This window comes from Thamnophis elegans, chromosome 1, assembly GCF_009769535.1.
Source record: "Thamnophis elegans isolate rThaEle1 chromosome 1, rThaEle1.pri, whole genome shotgun sequence".
Classification (NCBI taxonomy): domain Eukaryota; kingdom Metazoa; phylum Chordata; class Lepidosauria; order Squamata; family Colubridae; genus Thamnophis; species Thamnophis elegans.
In genome coordinates, this window is record NC_045541.1 from 101,081,910 (window position 1) to 101,100,489 (window position 18,580).

Sequence of the window (18,580 nt, forward strand, 5' to 3'; positions counted from 1 at the left end):
GCATGTCACTTGTTCGTTCAGTTTTTTCAGGTCGCGTTTCGGTTTGGTTAGATCGTGTGAAAACGGACGAGGCCTTTACAACCGGATAACGTCCTTAAGTAATGGAGACAGTAGTCCACCCTTTCCTTGCCACCTGATTGTTTAATAGTCTATTTTACAAGTGGCTGGATCGCTTGTGTTTTCTTCCTATCAATATCAAATGATATTTCCTTCTTTCAAAATTGTTTTTACTTCTCCTCCCCGCCCCCCTTCAAAAAAAGCATGTTAAACATCAGATTACTGGTGCCAAACTCTGCATTAAACACATGTAAATTGCGATTGCCTTTACCCGGTGTGTTCTGCTGGATAACCGAATGGACTTCTACAGGAAGCTTTTTTCTGCAACAACTGATTAGATCGAACCGATCAGTCAGTTAATATTTTTCACCCATAATTTGCTTCGATGTTTACTATTCTGCTAATATGCAGTATAGAAAATGTCAGAGATGCTATTATAGTATATTCATTTATATGCCCTTTGTGAAGTGGCAATAAAGAAATGAGGCGTGTCATGGGAAGATGTTTGTATCTCACAAACACTCTTAAAATACTGGGAGGAAGTGTACTACACTTGGGTGAAGCTGTGTTCATATTTTTTTAAAAAAAAAAACCCTTGAAATAGAAAATATGTAGTGAAAGAAGTCGTAGTCTGCATCCTATTTAATGCAACTTGGGCTTTAATAGTGCAAATTACGCTTTCACAAAAGTCCCGCTCTTCAGATAATGCATGCCTGGTGTATGACTACCGAGTTCGTGCGCGAATTCAGGCAGAAAAGACACCTTGCCGTGGGAGGGAAATACTCTTTTCAGGCAATGCGATAGACAGCCTGGCCTCGAAAGGGGAGGGAAAGGGGGGAAAGATGGCAGCCTCCTTATGGCTGATCCACCGCTGCGGAGGGACGATCAGTCGCTTGCTGGGCAGGAATTTAATGCGAGCGCCCCTCGGTTCCTTGTCCCAGGTGGTGGGTTGCAAATTCCTACATACGACCCCGGAAACCTTGGGTGAGCACCTGACTATTCCCGGGAAAATTGCTGCCTTGGCCGTTTGTTGTTAAACCGGGGGTTCGGCTGGGTGAACCGGTGAAGGCAGCAAGGATGGGGCTGTGCTTCAAGAAACTAGCAAGGAATAGGAACGGGTGCCAAATAGCCAGGATGAGGAGGTCAATGCAAAGTTTGTATTACTTTGATTCCGTGGTATAAAGAAGGATCTTGTAAGTGGCTGAGGCGGCTTGAATGAGCTTTAGGCATTCTATTAATGTAGGTCCATTTCTTTCAGTCCCCTGAAGGTTTCCTTTCAGAATCAACGAAGTAATTTTAGAAGTTTGGCTTCCTGATATAACGTAGGCCAAAAGGACAACTATTTTTAATAAGGTTAAATCAGGCATCCCAAGAGCAGGCCGACTGCCTTTTGTGAAATGAAATGTTTATCAATAAGCATATTTTACATTCTCTAGAATATGTCCTCAAAGAGTGAATTGTGCAGGGTAAATGTTAAATATATAGAGAAGCAAAGCATTGCTTCTACATTTTGCTCCATGTTACATATTAAGGGGAAGATTTGTAAAATAGTGGCTAAGTTCTGGCAGAATGATGAAGGTCAAAATGTGTTTTGATGATGCATTATATTTATAGTACAGCCATATTCCATACTTTAAGCATTCTTCATGCATATATTAGATTTAATAAGGTCACAATATTGTATATTGATTCATATTTAGAATGTTCAGTATAAAAAAGATAAAGTGGCAGATGATTAATAGGAAGAATATCTGACTATGATGATTGAGGCTTATTTCCAGATACATTCTAAAGTGAGGATTTAATAGTCATATATACTTGAGCCAATCTCAATATGGTATATTACTTTTTAATAAATTGACATACAGATTTCATTTTAAAGTGAACTGTAGGTAGTCCTCAACATACAATCAAATGTTTAACAACAATTTAAAGTTGCAACAGCTTTGAAAAAGACTTGCAAGCTTTGTAAAACATAATTCCCTATCACTGTGGTCATATTATGCCTTTTGGGGTAGCTGTCAGCTGGCTCACATTTATAACCAGTACCAAGTGCCTTGCAATCATATGATTGCCATTTGTAATCTCTGCCTAGAAAGTCAGTGAGGAAGTTTGCAGGGAAAGTTGGAAGCAGAGGGAATGGGGAGCTACAGATTTTAATCAGTGTGAGTTTCTTATTGATGATAGTATAAGCATTAAATAATAGTATTATTATTATGGATAGTATTAAACTTTAAATAAAGGATCAATGCAAATATCTAAATGATCTGTCCTAATTTGGTTGCAGAGAAAAATGTGTTTTTTGCAATTTTCCATTTTTGCTCCTTAAGATTCCTGGGTATTTATTCATTCAGTATAATGATATTGTATGCGCATAAAGGCTAAAATTGGTATATGCAACCAACAGCCCTGGACAGCTGGAATCTCACAAGATCATAAACTTTTAACATTATTATGTACATTAATATATACATTATATTAATGTGTGTACACATAAACATTCATGCACATTATATGTATATATGATATATTTTATATGCTGCCCAAGGCAATTCCTCTTCCCTCAGTGCAGCTGAGGCAAACCAAAAGGTTAAACACCCAAGGGCTAAAGTGTCATTGAATTGCTGAATCCGGCTTGTCAATCATGCAGCATTCTTGGCAGCATTGCCTTTTTATGAAATGTTTTTTTCAGTGTACTTTTGTCTACAGCAGTAGTTCTCAACCTTCCTAATGCCGCAACCCTTTAATACAGTTCCTCATGTTGTGGTGACCCCCCAACCATAAAATTGTTTTTGTTGCTACTCTATAACTGTAATTTTGCTACTGTTATGAATCGTAATGTACATATCTGATATGCAGGATGTATTTTTATTGTTATAAAGTGAACATAATTAAAGCATAGTGATTAATCACAAAAACAATATGTAATTATATATTGTGAAATATTTATTTCTAATTACAAATAAATGAAATTTTGTCTGGGAAGTTTAAGAGCAGGCTCACGACTCTAACTGGAAAGAATACCTTTCTTTTAAAAAGAAAAAAAGGAAAGAAAAAACAAAACAGCCACAAATTCTTCCTTCCTTTCTCTCTCTCTCTCTCTCTCTCTCTCTCTCTCTCTCTCTGTGTCTGTGTGTGTGTCTGTCTGTCTCTGTGTGTGTGTGTGGCTCTTTGTCTCTCCCTTCCCTTCCTCCCTCTCTGTCTCTCTCTGTAATTCTCTCTGTCTTTCCCTTCCCTTCCTCTCTGTCTCTCTCGTTTCCAATGGAGGGGGTGCGGAATGCATGCGTTTTCCTCCCTCTGCATGGATTTCTCACCCCCTATTGGTCCCGCTGTTGCTGCAGCTGCTTTTGCTGACTCCAGCATGGCAGTGGGACTCTTGCCATCAGTTTAGTGGCCCACCTTCTTTGCTCAGGCAGGCAGAGGAAGAAAGGAGGCTTGTGATAAAGCACCCCTGCCACCAAGGGCGAAGGGGAGCACCTTCACCCTCGACTATTGCATGCCTCCTTTCTTCACCCGCCCAAGCTAGCAAAGAAGGCAGGCCACTAAACCGATGGCAAGAGTCCCACCTCCATGCTGGAGTCAGCAAAAGCAGCTCCAGCAATAATAGGACCAATGCTGCCCCCCACCGCCCGACGCTATCTCCTTTCATTCTCCATCTGTCTCATTCAGGCAGGGGGGGCTTTCTCACACGCCGCTAAACTGTCCGCTTGCTCGCATTCAAACAAGCCCTGTCTTTCAGCATAGGCTCTCTGGAGGGAGAGGGAGAGTAAAAACAGAAATTTTTACAGTGGCGCAGAAACAGTCCCAGGCACTCAGTTCCAGCTCTCCCTTCCCCAAGCATGTCCCGTTGCTGCTTGAGCCACTTTGCTGAATCCGGTGCTGCGGTGGGACTCTTGCCATCGCTGAGAGCTTCGCTGGCAGCCGCTTCTTGCCTTCAGAGAGATTTGGAAAGCCTCGGAGAGCAACTTCTGCAGAAGCCCAGGCGGCTGAGAAGAATTTCCCGCCATTACGAAGTCGCCAAGGCTGTAATTTTATGGGGTGTGCACACGCAACTATGTTTTCCATGACATGGACCCGCGTCGATGCTCTGCACGGTCAGCAATCACTCCAGAGCCCATCCGCAGGGGATTTCGACGAACGCGAGGGGGAGTCTAAAGTTTAGAGTTCCTATAGTCTTAGCGTGTGTAAAGGTCGTTCGACCCCCAAAGAGGTCGCGACCCACAGGTTGAGAACTGCTGGTCTACATTTACAGAGTTCCCTGATCTCTTTTTTCAAGCTTTAACAAGTCTGTCTCTCAATGGCTATATCTGTTATGAGACTTAAGAGAAGGTGGACTATACCATTCTGATATCACTTCAAATAAAAGGTTACCTTTGAATCAAAGCCTATGCCTCAAAAAAGTAAGGAACACCTTTCAAGAATAAAGTATTTACTTCAATTACAAGTTATTCAAATTGCAGTAGACTATGAAAAATCCCATGCAGGTTAATGAATATGTTTGAGGAGAATGTTCTACATGGTTGCAAAAAAAGAGAGATTTCTTCTTCAGACCTGCCTTTTCCCTTTCAATTCATTAGGCAGAGGTGGGTTCTTTGTGGCTTGCTCGGTGAGGAGGAGTGGGTTTCTGACCCTCTTCTGTTAACATAGAATTGCAAGCTAATATTGGAAGGGGGGAGGTAAATCATTTACAATATCTTATAAGAACTGAAAATGAAGCCCTTGGCAGGTTAAGTCTCTGTAGATTCTGTCCATTCACAGTCTGATTACCCATCTAAAATGAGATCACATTTCACAATACGATCTGCTTTTGCAACATCGTGTCAAACGACCTTTCTTTCTTAATCTACACCTATAATTTCTTTGCTACCTCTAATAGTGTTAAATAATATCACAGGTCAGTTACAGGTACTACTTGACTTATGATTGATTGCTTTAGTGACTGAAGTTTTGAGGGTCTCCCGTGAGTACTTATGACCAGGATTCAAATTCTGATGGTCCTTCTCCTCCCTCTCCCTTGAAAACATGATCACACTTTGAGTGCTTAGCAATTGGCCCACATTTATGGTCATTTGCAGCATCCCACGGTTAAATGATCGCATTTTATGATGCAGAAGAGATTGCAAAATTGAGTTAGTCACATGGGTCATCCGATTTACAACCATCATGACTTACAATTGGGATGACCAGGCTCTATTATGGTCATAATTCAAGGACTATTAAATTTTTCTTTATAGATTTATATAATTTGGATTTGTTATGTATTGCTTTAGCCTAATGTGGGATCAATATACAAGATTATGTTAAAAACTAATGTCTTACAAATTCCCCAGTCAATTAGACCATCAGCAGTGTTCTTGGAAATACCAAAGACAGACTGAGAATGTTTTGCTTTCCTTTCTCAAATCAGATCTAACATTGGTAAAAGTAGTTTTTGAACACTGTTGGAATAGATTTTGTTTTTCAGAATTTAGCTTTGTATTTCTGTACTCCACTTTTTAATACATGACACCCAATCTACCTTTTCCATCACCATAGAGTAGCTGTTAAGGATATTATATTAGGTCAACTAAGTTAGCTTATGGGCCAACTTTCTTCACAGTCTGTAAAGAAGTCTGTTCCTTCACTTAAGATTGTCCTCATAGCAGCTCCTTGTAGAATCACTATACCATGAGCATTTAGCACATATGATTCTATGAATTTGGTACTATGAATTTGTTGGCTGTTCTCATGAAACTGAAACAATATGATGATATATTTTTTTCTCCTTCTAGGTATCCCTGCTGTTAAAATCCTTATGCCTGCTTTATCACCTACAATGGAAGAAGGAAATATAGTGAAATGGCTGAAAACAGAAGGTAAGTCTGAGATATTAAAATGCTGTCTTGAACATTGAAATGTTTTATCTTTTCAAGTATAGTCTACTCTTATTTCCTTTTTTCCTTAAAAAATAGATTATTATTATGCTGCTACTCCCTTATGACTGGTATTTGTTGTGGATTTAGCATGCATAATTTTATCAGTTTTACAGAGTATTGAAGATGTCATTAATTCATATGTTTATTAAATTTGCATTGTCCCATTATAGGTTTGGTTGGATGAATGGTTTAAACAATTTATGATTATGGTATAAATGAAAGTAATTAAATTATGTAAAAGAGAAACTTATTAATTCATTTTCTGTTTATACATAAGCAGTATTCTAAGGAAAACTTGAAAAGTATTTAAGGTCACCAACGTAACTTAAATCTCATGCTGTAATTATAGCAATGGTTTGATTATAGCAAATGGAACAAATTGCATTGTTGGATTTACTGAATAGATAAGTACCTCATTATTTCCTTGTCCTCCTTTTCCTTTTTTCTTCTTCAGATATTTTAGAGACTCTTCTAAATGAAATGTCTGCAGTGATCTAATACTGATTTTGAAACATTTCCCAGTGGTTGTTGTTTACAGTTGCCATTTCAAAGGAACATGATCTACTTACATCATTACCCTTCAATATTCTCTGTATTTTGTTTTTACATAAATATAACAGAGGAAGTAGATGTCAGAATTGTACATTTCATTTAGTGACCTGGCTGTTAACATAATTGTGCAATATTTAAGTCTGATGTGGAAAATTATGAGAAATCAAATGTAGGGCTTAGGCAGGTCAGTTTGCTTTCTTTCAGTAAGACACTTAAATGACCTTTTCCTTTTTTAATAAAATGATTGTACACAATGTCAGTCAAACAACAAAGAATCAAACCTTTGTTAGTACAATTTTCCAGAGAGGAAGTATATTAGATGTTTTAACTCCAGAACCATTTAGGAGCTTATCCAGTTTAGTTCATTTTAAATAGAAAATGTCTAACCAACTTTTACAGTAGTTAATGAAGAATTCTGAATCAATTAACACAGAAATCAAATGGCATGTTATTGAGTTTAGGAGAAAATGCTAGCTAAATTATTCCATTTTAAAAATAATATCTTATATAGAAATTCCTATTAAGTTCTTGCTTTTAACTTCTGAAAATAAATACATATTTCTAATAGGATTTTCCCTCTGTTTAGGAACTTCCAAACCAATTTCAGATTACTTCTTAAATTTGTTTTGTATGAATGTATTTAAAAAAAGGAAAAATGGGGCAGTACTGTTTATTTAGAGAGATTTTTAATACTAAAATATCAGATTGCACAAAATTTCTGTGTGCAAGCTCTTTGCAATTTATTACTTAGGATAATTTTGTTTATTCTTAATTACCTGGCGTCCCTTATTGATACAAGACAGTAATCTCTGTCTTAAAATTTCAGTCTTTTTTTCTTTACTCTTAGATAAATATGGTTTCCTTTTCTTCTTGGAAACATTGTGTTATTTCTTATAGTAGCCCAGGTAGTACTTTTTCCTTTTAATCCTGGATATTGCTATGAAATTCTTTCTGTAAACTTCCTTTGACTCAGTCTCATTCTTGATTTCTGTTGCTGATTTATACATTTCCCATGATTCCTAGTTAGCCTTCTGAGAGTTGCAGTATTAACAGGTATGGAAAGAAATACATTGGAGAAGGGTTGATATAGATCAATTAATCTGTTATTCTTGCTATACTAAATATGCTTTGCAAGCAATTCTAATACAGCTGGTTGTACATCAGCCAATAGTCAGTATCACTTTTCCTTCTCTCACCATTTTTTACATATGAGCAGAAACAATAGAGGTAAGGACGCTATATGGATTTTCACTCAGTGCCACAAGCCATATTAATTTCATCCTTAATTTACTTAATCCTTTATTTTGTATTTGTACTGAAGTGCATTTTCTTTATCTAAAAACAAATTATTTAATATCTGTTCATTAGTTTTTAACAAAACTCATTGTGTTTTTAGTTAAATGATTTTATTTTTAAATACAAACTAAATTTAATATAAACTATGAATTAAAACCTATGAAATTTATTAAATAGATTGAATTTTATTTTCATTTTACAGGAGAAACGGTGAATGTTGGAGATGCCCTATGTGAAATTGAAACAGATAAAGCAGTGGTTACAATGGAATCAAGTGATGATGGCATATTAGCTAAAATAATGGTAGGAGTAATTTAAGTTACTATAAATTATGGTCCTTAGAATATTATGACCTTTAGAATATATACTTAAGTTTCAATAGATTAAGATTTATTTTTCCTGATTTTAAGTATTTTATTAGAATTTCTTGACCTAGTATTCCATATTAGGATACAATTCCCAGAATTTGAAACAACAATGATTGGAAGTTATTCTTATTGCAATTTCTACAAATAGGAAGGATGCTAAATTGTAAGAGAGAAGAGGGGGAGTACAAAAACAAATGTGCTTGGCTATGTGTGTGCTTGCATAAAATTGGTCTTATTTTACCTTTTGTGAAACTACTGAATTATTATTATTCACTTGAATGAATGTTTAGATCTTTCATGAGAATTAATTAATTAATTAATTAAATTGATATGGGGACCAGCTCACTCTCAGTGACTCCAGGCAGCTTACAATAATAAAAACCCAGCAATTTTTCCTACTATCTTCTTTTCTATGACATCAAAACTTGATTTTTGAATATTTGCTAATTTAAAACCATAATTGGCGGAATTTAAAAAAGATACTATACTGAAATAGGTTTACAGATTTCTGCAACAATGATCCAACTGCAGTCCCACAAGTCTGTTCAGCTGGACTCCTACAATCCTAGAAAGTATTTTATTTTTTCACTTTCAAGTTATATTTATTGAATTATTTAGGGATGATTCATTTTAGGAGGACTTTTTTATTTTAAAATTGTGGATATAAGGAATTATAATAAGCATAAATCATATGGCTAGAAATCTAAACTTTGTAAACTGTAAAGAAATAAAAAATATCCTTAAAAAGTGCATGTGAATAAAGCCATTTTGAATAGAAAATATTGTTTATGGAAAATTGTCAAATTCATAAGGAAATAAACTTTTAATGTGGACTATCATGATTGCAGTTAGCAGGCATATATTATTTAGTTAGCATATATTATTTGATTTGCGGGTATACTACCAAATCAGTATAGACTTAGGGCAATTTACAAAACAATCTAACAAATCTGCTTTTGAAATCATATGATTATACAATGTTGCCTAACACCATGCTTTGGTTTGAGGGAAACACGTCGCACATTACATAATTCTTAGGTTGAGTAAATATCTTTTTTGCAATACCAATTTGATGAGTAGTTGAAAAATAGTAGAGACTCAAATATTTGTAGATTAAAAATACTGTCAGTGAAGTAGACATGACAGAAAAGATCACTAGCTGTTCAAAGCCTTGTGCAAAAGCACTTTTGTCAGCATATTTTGTACAAAGTCTTTATTGTATGCACTATTATATGCATGTTAAAATCCTATTATAGCAAAATCATATAGTAAAGTTGCTTACTATATGCAAATTCAGAACACTTCACTGTTCGTGATATGAAACCTGCAGTTGAAACTTTCTGCTTCACTATGCTATGCAAATAAGTATCAAAGACAGCTTGATGTATGAATGGATTATAAAATACCTTCCTGGGCAGTTAAGAAGAAATCAAGCAAGAAAATACCTGTCTGGAGTTTAAGATAATAGGGCTCCATCTAAGATAATGGGACCTATCTTTCACAATGGAAGATTTCCACTGTTGACGGTTCCTTGTGAAACCATAATAGTGGTTTGTGTCAGTCCTTCAGAGTTGCATGATCAGAGCTTTTCTTTCAATCAAGACCTTCATTTTTTTCTACTTTTTTTGTAATTTCATTGAAACAATAATATGTTAATGATTTTTAGAATGGGAAGTGATTATTAATGTTCTCAAAATCAAGGAAAAATAGGTATATTTAGTTTTAGTTTAGTTTTATCTGTTATATCTTTCAGTTTAGTTACAGATAGACAAGTGTAAACATTTCTTACTATATGTATGAATTCTTTCTAGTAAAGATCACTAACGGTATTTGAAAAATGAAATGGTAATAAGAGGAAGTGTAACTGGACAGCGGAGGAAAAGGAGAAAAAGGAAGTCATCCTGGTGCCAACAAGGACTAAATTTACAAGGCAGACATTTACACATTCCAGAGGTCTGCAACTAGTTGTAGTTCCTGCTTCTTAGCTGTCACTTTTCTGTTTAATAGCAAATGTAAGGGTCCCCCAAGCCTCAATCACCTACAGGTCCCCAAAGATGGGCTCCAGCATGAATCCGAAAGCTCAGAAGACAGAATCTCTGGTCCCAATGACCAAACCAGATTGGATCCTGTTAGTATCTTAGTTTTATTGTATGTTTGCAGACTGGGATTGATTTAATTTTTAAATGTGGTTGTTCACCAAATGAGGCAAAAACATGGTAATTTCATAAGTCTACAGCATTCTGTTTTCTATTCCATTTCAGAAGGAAGAGGGAAGTAAAAATGTGCGCTTAGGTACACTAATTGGTTTGCTAGTAGAAGAAGGACAAGACTGGAAGCAAGTTGATATACCAAGTGATGCATCTTCTGAGCCTGTGACATCATCAGCATCAACAGCCTCTTCCCCAACTCTCCCATTAGCTCATAAAATAGAAGAGCACCATGGAAAAGAACAGTAAGTCTCTAGGTATCTCATGGACTGATGTATTTCAGTATATATTTCTACTGAGTCTTCTACAGAATTTTGTATTCATATGAGAAACTAGATTGTTCCTGGTGCATAAAAATATCTATCTTAATATCCTATTCTAAAAGTGGCAGAATAATCAGGAAATAGTCAGAGTTTATATCTTAGCCTAACTTCTCACAACAATTTGTACTTTGAATTCTAATAATAGAATTTATGGAAACCTCAAAAATTCTAATTTCAGTCCATTTATTCTTAGTGATACTAGCAGTGCTATAGTAGTAACTACAGCTCTAAAAATTATACTTCTCTGTGCATTATCAATGGTATAGAAATAGTAAATGAAATAAGTGGAAAGAAGTCTTTACATCAGTACCTTTTTTGGTGCAAAACTTTATTTATTTACAGTGTTTTTAGAACACTGACTCCAATAAACTCACTGTCAAAACAATCGATATATCAATAGTCAATTTGCTGTATCCATACAAATCCATACAATCCACAAAAAAACAATAAAATATTCCAGCAGCACAAATTTACCCCTAATGTCAGTATTATTGTTGTGTGTTAGATATCAAAGGCCTCAAAATGTTCAGTCATGACTGCCATACAAAATTCAATAAGCGGTAGCATCATTTTCATCTCCAAGGCAAAGTGTTCCATATCAGGGGCATAGATGCAATACATCTTTTCCTATATAATTTACTATTGATGTATTGGTTGTCTTAACATTTCAATGAATGGCAATATAAGAATGGTATTGTTTTTTTTTTTTTTAAACTAAATAGACCTGGTTGTGGACAAGGTAAATTAAAACATGCTAATGCAAAGATTCCAGAGAGTTAAAAAAAAGTACCATATTTTTCAGAGTATAAGACGCATCTTTTCCCCCAAAAAAGACGGTGAAAATCTGGATGCATCTTATACACCAAATACAGCCATTTTTGGCCTTCCAAAACCCTGCCCCGCGCATCCTGTCTTTTGCAAAAATGGACATGCAGAGGGTTTGGGAGGCCTACAAAGTGCTCCTAGGAGCTGGGGAGGGCCAAAACGACTGAAAACAGGTCCGTTTTTCATATAAACTGTGTTTTTGCCCTTCCCAGCCCCCAGGAGCACTCTACAGTTCTCCCAAACTCTCTACACGTTCTGGGTTTGTTTGTTGTTTTGGTTTTTTTGGGGTGGGGGGTTGCAAAAATGGGACAGTTCTTGCTTGTTTTTGGTCTCCCCCAGGAGCACTCTACAGGCCTCCCAAATCCCCTGCATGCCCCATTTTTGTGAAAAACTGCCCCGTTTTTGTAAAAATGGCCCATTTTTCACTTCCCAATACCACCACTCCCACGCATCGCATTTGTGCCCTCTTTGGCCCCTAGGAACACTTTGCAGGCCTACCAAACTCTCTGCACATCCTGTTTTTCACACACACAATTTTTTTTTTAATGTACTGCTTCAAAATCTTGGTGCGTCTTATACTCCGGTGCATCTTATAGTCTGAAAAATACGATGCCTAATATTTTATCCTACACACTTCTAATCCATATTACTTAATTCTTTCTTAATTTTAACTCATAGGATGTCCCTCATATATCCCAATTTGATATTTTTCCATTTAGTTAAAAATGTTAATAGGTTTCAGCTTTTGGCTACAATAGTATCTTTTTTTAAGTTGCCAAATAACATTATAGTTTATTAAACAGTGAAATGAAATGGATAAAGTATTTTTTCATTTGTAGGTAATTCCTTTTAAATATGTAAAGGATGAAACAATAATTGGAGCAAATTGTTATCAGTTCAGGGTTTATTACTTTAAAAGCAAATATAACATGCTTGCAATAAAGCAGCATTTTCTTTGAAGATGTGTTAAACTGTCTTACCATCCTGATAATTATCATGTTGACCAGAGTTAATGGAATTGTATACCAACACATCTGGAAACCAGATTTTGAGTGGGAAGGAGGGTCGGTTTGTGTCTGCAAAGAGTTGTTAAATATGTTTCTTGTTGGCTATTGCTTCTCTAGATAAATTATTTTTACTTTTTAGAGGTTATTGTGGAAGACTTGTATCACTTTAATAATCAAAATTGTTTTGGCATTTAAATTTTAGGAAAATTAAATATGGTATATATATTTATTTAATAAATTCTGAGTTACTTTTTTGTATGTACCCTTTTAATACAGTTGTACCTTTGCTTTTTAGGTTTCGCTTAAGTCCTGCTGCCCGTAACATTTTGGAAACACATGGACTTGATGCAAGTCATTGCACACCCTCGGGACCTCGAGGAATTTTCACAAAAGAGTATGTGAAATGTCAACTTTTTCTTTATGTATCATATTCTGTAAAACACGTTTCTTCTAATTTTTGTAAAAATCAACTATACCAGTTGATATCTTACTTTCCTAGAAAATGGAACTTTGTATTAGTTGTAATACGGTCACAAACAGAAAGGAATATGGGGATGAAGGAATCAGTTTGTCAGTTGAAACTATGAAGACAGTGATATAGAAGTGCCATGACAGTATTTTAAGTTACACACTGAGTAAAACCTTATGGTGAATCAAATGTGTACAGAAATAATAGAATCTAGATCAGTGGTAGTCAACCTTTTTATACCTACCGCCCATTTTTTTTATCTTTGTTAGCAGTAAAATTTTCTAACCACCCGCCAGTTCCACAATAATGGTGATTTATAAAGTAGGGAAGTAACTTTACTTTATAAAATTTATAAAGCAGAGTTACAGCAAATCCCTACCGCCCACTGGTGGGCGGTAGGGACCAGGTTAACTACCACTGATCTAGATGGAAAAGATAGGGGGAGAAAGGGTGAACCAGTGTTTTTCAAACTTGACATCTTTAAGATTCAAGACATAAGACTTAAACAGCTTACAAAGCTGAGCAACTACTGTACCATGCCAAAATTAAGTTTAACAGTGGTTTGGCAGAATTCAGAGAACAGAAGAAAACTATCATCAAAGAGATGGATGCTCCTTATGGACTATTCAAGTCCACAAAACAAGTGGTCAGTTGCAATGTATTTGGAAGAGCAAGAGTTATTACCAGGGACAAGCAGGCATCTTCCAATACAGTTACCAAAGGTCAGGTCTAGTCAGTGACATCAGACTAAAGTTATACAGAATAAAGAAATTACACAAACATTTAAAGCAACTGATTTTTGTTGAAAAATGGATACTTCAAGATTGAGTCATACAAGGATCAAAAGTTTTTCTTCTATGCAGCTCCTCAATGGCTGCCACAATTGCGAAAATGCTGTGCTTTGAAAGGTGTTATTAAATCAGTTCAGTTTCTGATTCTATTTATAGAATGGTGGGGCCATTTACACAACCAAGTGATTCTATCAGGTTGCATTGCTCCTACTTGCACTGAAATTAATTGAAAGATACTTTGGAATGATGGAGCTGATTGGAGCTGTGTATCATAGAGACTCCTTGGTAATAAAAGGTTTTAGATCTTAAGCAAGAATCCTTATCCAGCATTTTCTAAATCAGTTACAGTAGTTGATATTACTGTGCTTAAATTTATTGATATTTGTTTCATAACTGAAACTAATTCTATTAATAAATGAACTGCCTTTGGTAACAGAGCACTTAAATATTGCTAACTTCTCAGATATAATGGGAAGCCATCTGCTAAGACAGCACTAATACTGAAATGGCATAGTAGAGCTTTGGATTAAAAACAAATAAATACAACCTCGATTTTGTTCTTGTTGTAACCTGATTTAGATGGAAAAGTAAACTGAATACATAACACCTCACATGTAACAGTAATTATGAGGAATCTTAGTAATTGTAAAAACATAAATTAATTTATAGTATATAATTAATTCATGCCAGATGGGAAACTTCTGTAGGTTACTGAGATACCTACAGTAATTAATTTTCTCTAGTAGCCATGGACATATAACACAGGTTTTTGTACAAGGTCAATAAAACAATAAGCAATGGATTATTTGATGCTGTGGGTTTTTTCCCCCAAGTCTGAGAACTGCAGGTGGCAGCAAAACACAATTTTCAGTAAAACTTTATTATAGTAAAAGGCACACTACAGTGCTGAATCTTGCAAATTACAATTTTTCATAAAAGTTATATTTCACACAGAGCACATATTTCAACAAATTTGTGATATTGGATTTTACACATTTCTCAATTCTGGGGTTTTGTTTTGGGGAAAGAGATCTCTGCTATAAAATGGTGTTTTAAAAAGCCGCCTAGAAACAAAATTGGTAAATAGGTTGCATTTATTTTGTTCATTATCGTGAACTTTACCTATTAATAATGGCATATCCTGAGAACATAGAAAACTGCATTTTGTGTTTTTCAGAATTGGCAAAATGAAATGAGGAATTACTGATGATGAAATTCATATTTAATTGAACTCATTGGAAAAAACCCTCTTTGATTTTAATAGAGCAGTTGTGTTACAGTAATTCATAACTAAAGTCCTAGATAATACAAATAGATTCATTCATAATAGATAGATTGACTGTGATTTCAAATCAATGTTGACTCTTAGTGACTACAAGGAGCTTTTCCTAGAAGATCTTATCACCAACCTTCAAGTTTTTTGGTTTTTTTGACTATCAATGATATTCTAGGGACCAGCTTTCAAAATCATGAACATTATTCATGATTGTGTATTGCCTACACAATTCTGGTATTTGTAGATATCTTGACATTTAAATATCTTTCCTAAGCCTTTCAGTTCTGTCCTACCAAATGCCAATCTGAGGTGTAATCCGATAAGGCAGAAACTATCCAGTAATTAAATTTATTTATTTATATTTCATATTTCTAAATATATTTTTGATTAGTTCTATGGGTTATCATTAGCTTGGTCCTCTTCACAGTATATTTAATCCTTCTCCCATGTTTTCCCTATGATCCTTGACTTTTCATTACTAAAGCTCACAAATAATTTGTATTTTCTGCTGACAGTGTACTATCATAAAATAGCGCAATTTAATAATCTTTCTTCCTCCAATTTAAAACCACACTAATCTCCCTCCGATCTAGCCACCCTAAATATATGTTCTGCAAATAGCTTGAATAAATAAGAAAAGAACATACAACCTTATCTTATTCTTTTTACTGATCTGGAGCCAGACTCTTTTTTTCAATGTTCTGTCCAGATTGGAGGTTCCTGACCTATATATAGATTTTGCTGAACTTGTTCTTTAAAAAGCAGTTATATGTAATCTACAAAAATGATAAATGAAGCAATTGCATTTTACGAGGCACTGGGTTTTACAAGAAGTCATATGTGTAATATTTCGTAATTTAAAGATTTCTACAAGTAATAAATTACTTTTTAAAACTCTGTAATTATACTTTTATCTCTGTTTTCATATTTTTGAACATATTAATTATTCTGCAGTATGAAAAAATAATAGTGTTTTGGAGATTAAAAATCAGGATGAAAATCTCAACTTTCAAATCTGTATAAATTAAAACAAATAATGAAGTTGATGGTATAAACTTTCTGCTAGATACTTTAAATTGCTCATTGTTTCTGATTATCTCTGCACATAATAGTAATTGCTTTTTCAGTTAAGAAAATTGTTTTCCTTAAAATGTTACTGCTTTATTAAATAAGCAATTAAAATAGCAATTGTTCCATAATATGGATGTTCTTATAATCACTTTGAGTTCCTTTTCTTTTATATATAGTTTATCAGGGACTCGTGCTTGCATTACTAGTGATGTCAAAGTGTAGGATAATTTTAAAAAGTTTTATTTATCATATTTTTGTTAAACAAATTTCAAAACAATGCATTTGTTAGAAAAACATAATTAAACAGAGAAGGAAGACATGAGAAAAGAGTGGAGTTGTTTATCATTGTTTTGGAGTCAGTGCGAAGGTATGTTTAAAGTTGCTGGACTGAGAGAGCTCAGCTTAAGTCTACACTCAGCAGTGGAATCTTAAAGGATGATTTCACACCAATTACTGTTTCAGGGTTATTTTGAGAAACAAAAAGGAGGGCCTGGTGGATATACAGAGTTCCTAGATAATCAGAAATAACAAGCAATTTAAAGTATTTAGTACGTATTAGTAGAAAGTTTATACCATCAACTTCATTATTTGTTTTAATTTATTTTTAATTTAAGTTCCTAGACGCAAGGCAAGATAAAATTCTGACAAATAAACAAACGCCATTAATCAGACGAAAGATCCTTCCATCTTGAGAACTGTTTCTAGTAGCTGTACTTCATTCCTCTTTGCCTTGAAGATGTAACATTGAGAGTTTTATACATATGGGGTGCCGCAGGGTTCGGTCCTGTCCCCCCTACTTTTTAATATCTACATGAAACAGCTGGGCGAGATCATTCGGCGGCACGGGATAAAATACCACCAGTATGCGGACGATACACAGTTGTATCTGTCCGCCCCGTGCCAACTCAATGAAACGGTGAACGTGATAAGCCAGGGCCTTGAGGCTGTTAGAGACTGGATGAGGGTTAACAAGCTTGTGCTCAATCCAGATAAGACCGAGTGGCTGTTGTGCTTCCCTCCCACTAATTTGCCAAGTGTTCCATCTCTCAGGCTGGGGGGTCAAATACTACGCCCCTCAGACAGGGTCCGCAACTTGGGAGTCCTCCTGGACCCACAGCTGACTTTTGAACACCATTTGTCAGCTGTGACCAGGGAGGCATTTACCCAGGTTCGCCTGGTACACCAGTTGCGCCCCTACCTGAACCGGGAGGCTCTCACAACAGTCACCCGTGCCCTTGTGACCTCTAGGCTGGAGTACTGCAATGTGCTCTACATGGGGCTGCCCTTGAAGAGTATTCGGCAACTTCAGCTAGTTCAGAATGCGGCCGCGCGAGCGATCGTGGGTGCACCTTGTTTCACCCACATAACACCTATCCTCCGCGAGCTGCACTGGCTACCTGTCGGTCTCCGGGTACGCTTCAAGGTGCTACTTGTCACCTACAAAGCCCTCCATGGTAGTGGATCTGGGTACTTGAGAGACCGCCTACTGCCAATTACCTCCTCTCGACCAATTAGATCCCATAGATTAGGCCTCCTCCGAGTTCCATCAGCTGGTCAGTGTCGACTGGCAACCACGCGGAGGAGAGCCTTCTCGGTGGCAGCTCCGACCCTATGGAACGATCTCCCCGTGGAGATTCGTACCCTCACCACCCTTCAGACCTTCCGCGTAGCCCTCAAAACCTGGCTGTCCCGACAGGCCTGGGACTAAAGACCTCAACCCACCCGAATTGTATGAATGTTGTGTTTTTTAACGACGTACTGTCTCATGTGTTTAATTTGTATGTCCTCCCTTCCTTTTGAACTGTAAGCCGCCCTGAGTCCCCTCAGGGAAAAGGGCGGCATATAAATAAAACTACTTAAACCTACCTAAACCTAAACCTTATTATCGCTGACCATTGATGTCCCATTTAATTTGCTTTTCCGATGGCTGGTAAGAGGCATATTCACAAAACTGTAGCCATAAAAGCTAGCGGTCATCACTATACTGTCTCTGCCATTACCCCAGCTCAGCTCTATCACACACGCACGTACGCCTCCCACCGGCCAGTTGGTTTTCGGGGCTCTGCCACGTATGCTTGGGAGCAAGGATGTGGGGGATTGCGCATGCATGTGGGGGGAAAGTCACACAGGGGGCAGATGCATGGGGGGCAGGTCACACATGAGGTGGTCGCACGTGCATGTATGGGGCAGTCGGAGTGCACATGCATTGCATTATGGGGATACATACACTTTCGGCACTCAGTGCTGAAAAGGTTAGCCATCACTGCCATACAGTATCTGTAGAGATTTTTTTCTGCATATTGATTTGTAGTCACAAGTCATATTAAGGATTAATTAAGAAAACAATGCAGTTTTAAAATTACTATTACCACAGTTAAGAAGATAGAATCAAATTCAGGAGATTTTTTTCTCTCCTGCTTAAC

The 18,580-nt window shown here is 36.3% G+C and overlaps 1 protein-coding gene across 1 annotated transcript in view; it reads left to right on the top strand.

The window, feature by feature from the left end:
• The first annotated feature begins 853 nt into the window (after nucleotides 1-853).
• PDHX (pyruvate dehydrogenase complex component X) overlaps nucleotides 854-18,580 on the top strand; it is a 51,528-nt gene continuing 33,801 nt past the window's right edge. Inside the window, exons 1-5 of the mRNA XM_032227991.1 lie at nucleotides 854-1,041; nucleotides 5,829-5,912; nucleotides 8,023-8,123; nucleotides 10,450-10,640; nucleotides 12,846-12,944. Of these exons, the coding sequence (XP_032083882.1) occupies nucleotides 900-1,041; nucleotides 5,829-5,912; nucleotides 8,023-8,123; nucleotides 10,450-10,640; nucleotides 12,846-12,944 (617 nt within the window). The 5' untranslated portion in view covers nucleotides 854-899. The remainder of the gene's footprint in view (nucleotides 1,042-5,828; nucleotides 5,913-8,022; nucleotides 8,124-10,449; nucleotides 10,641-12,845; nucleotides 12,945-18,580) is intronic.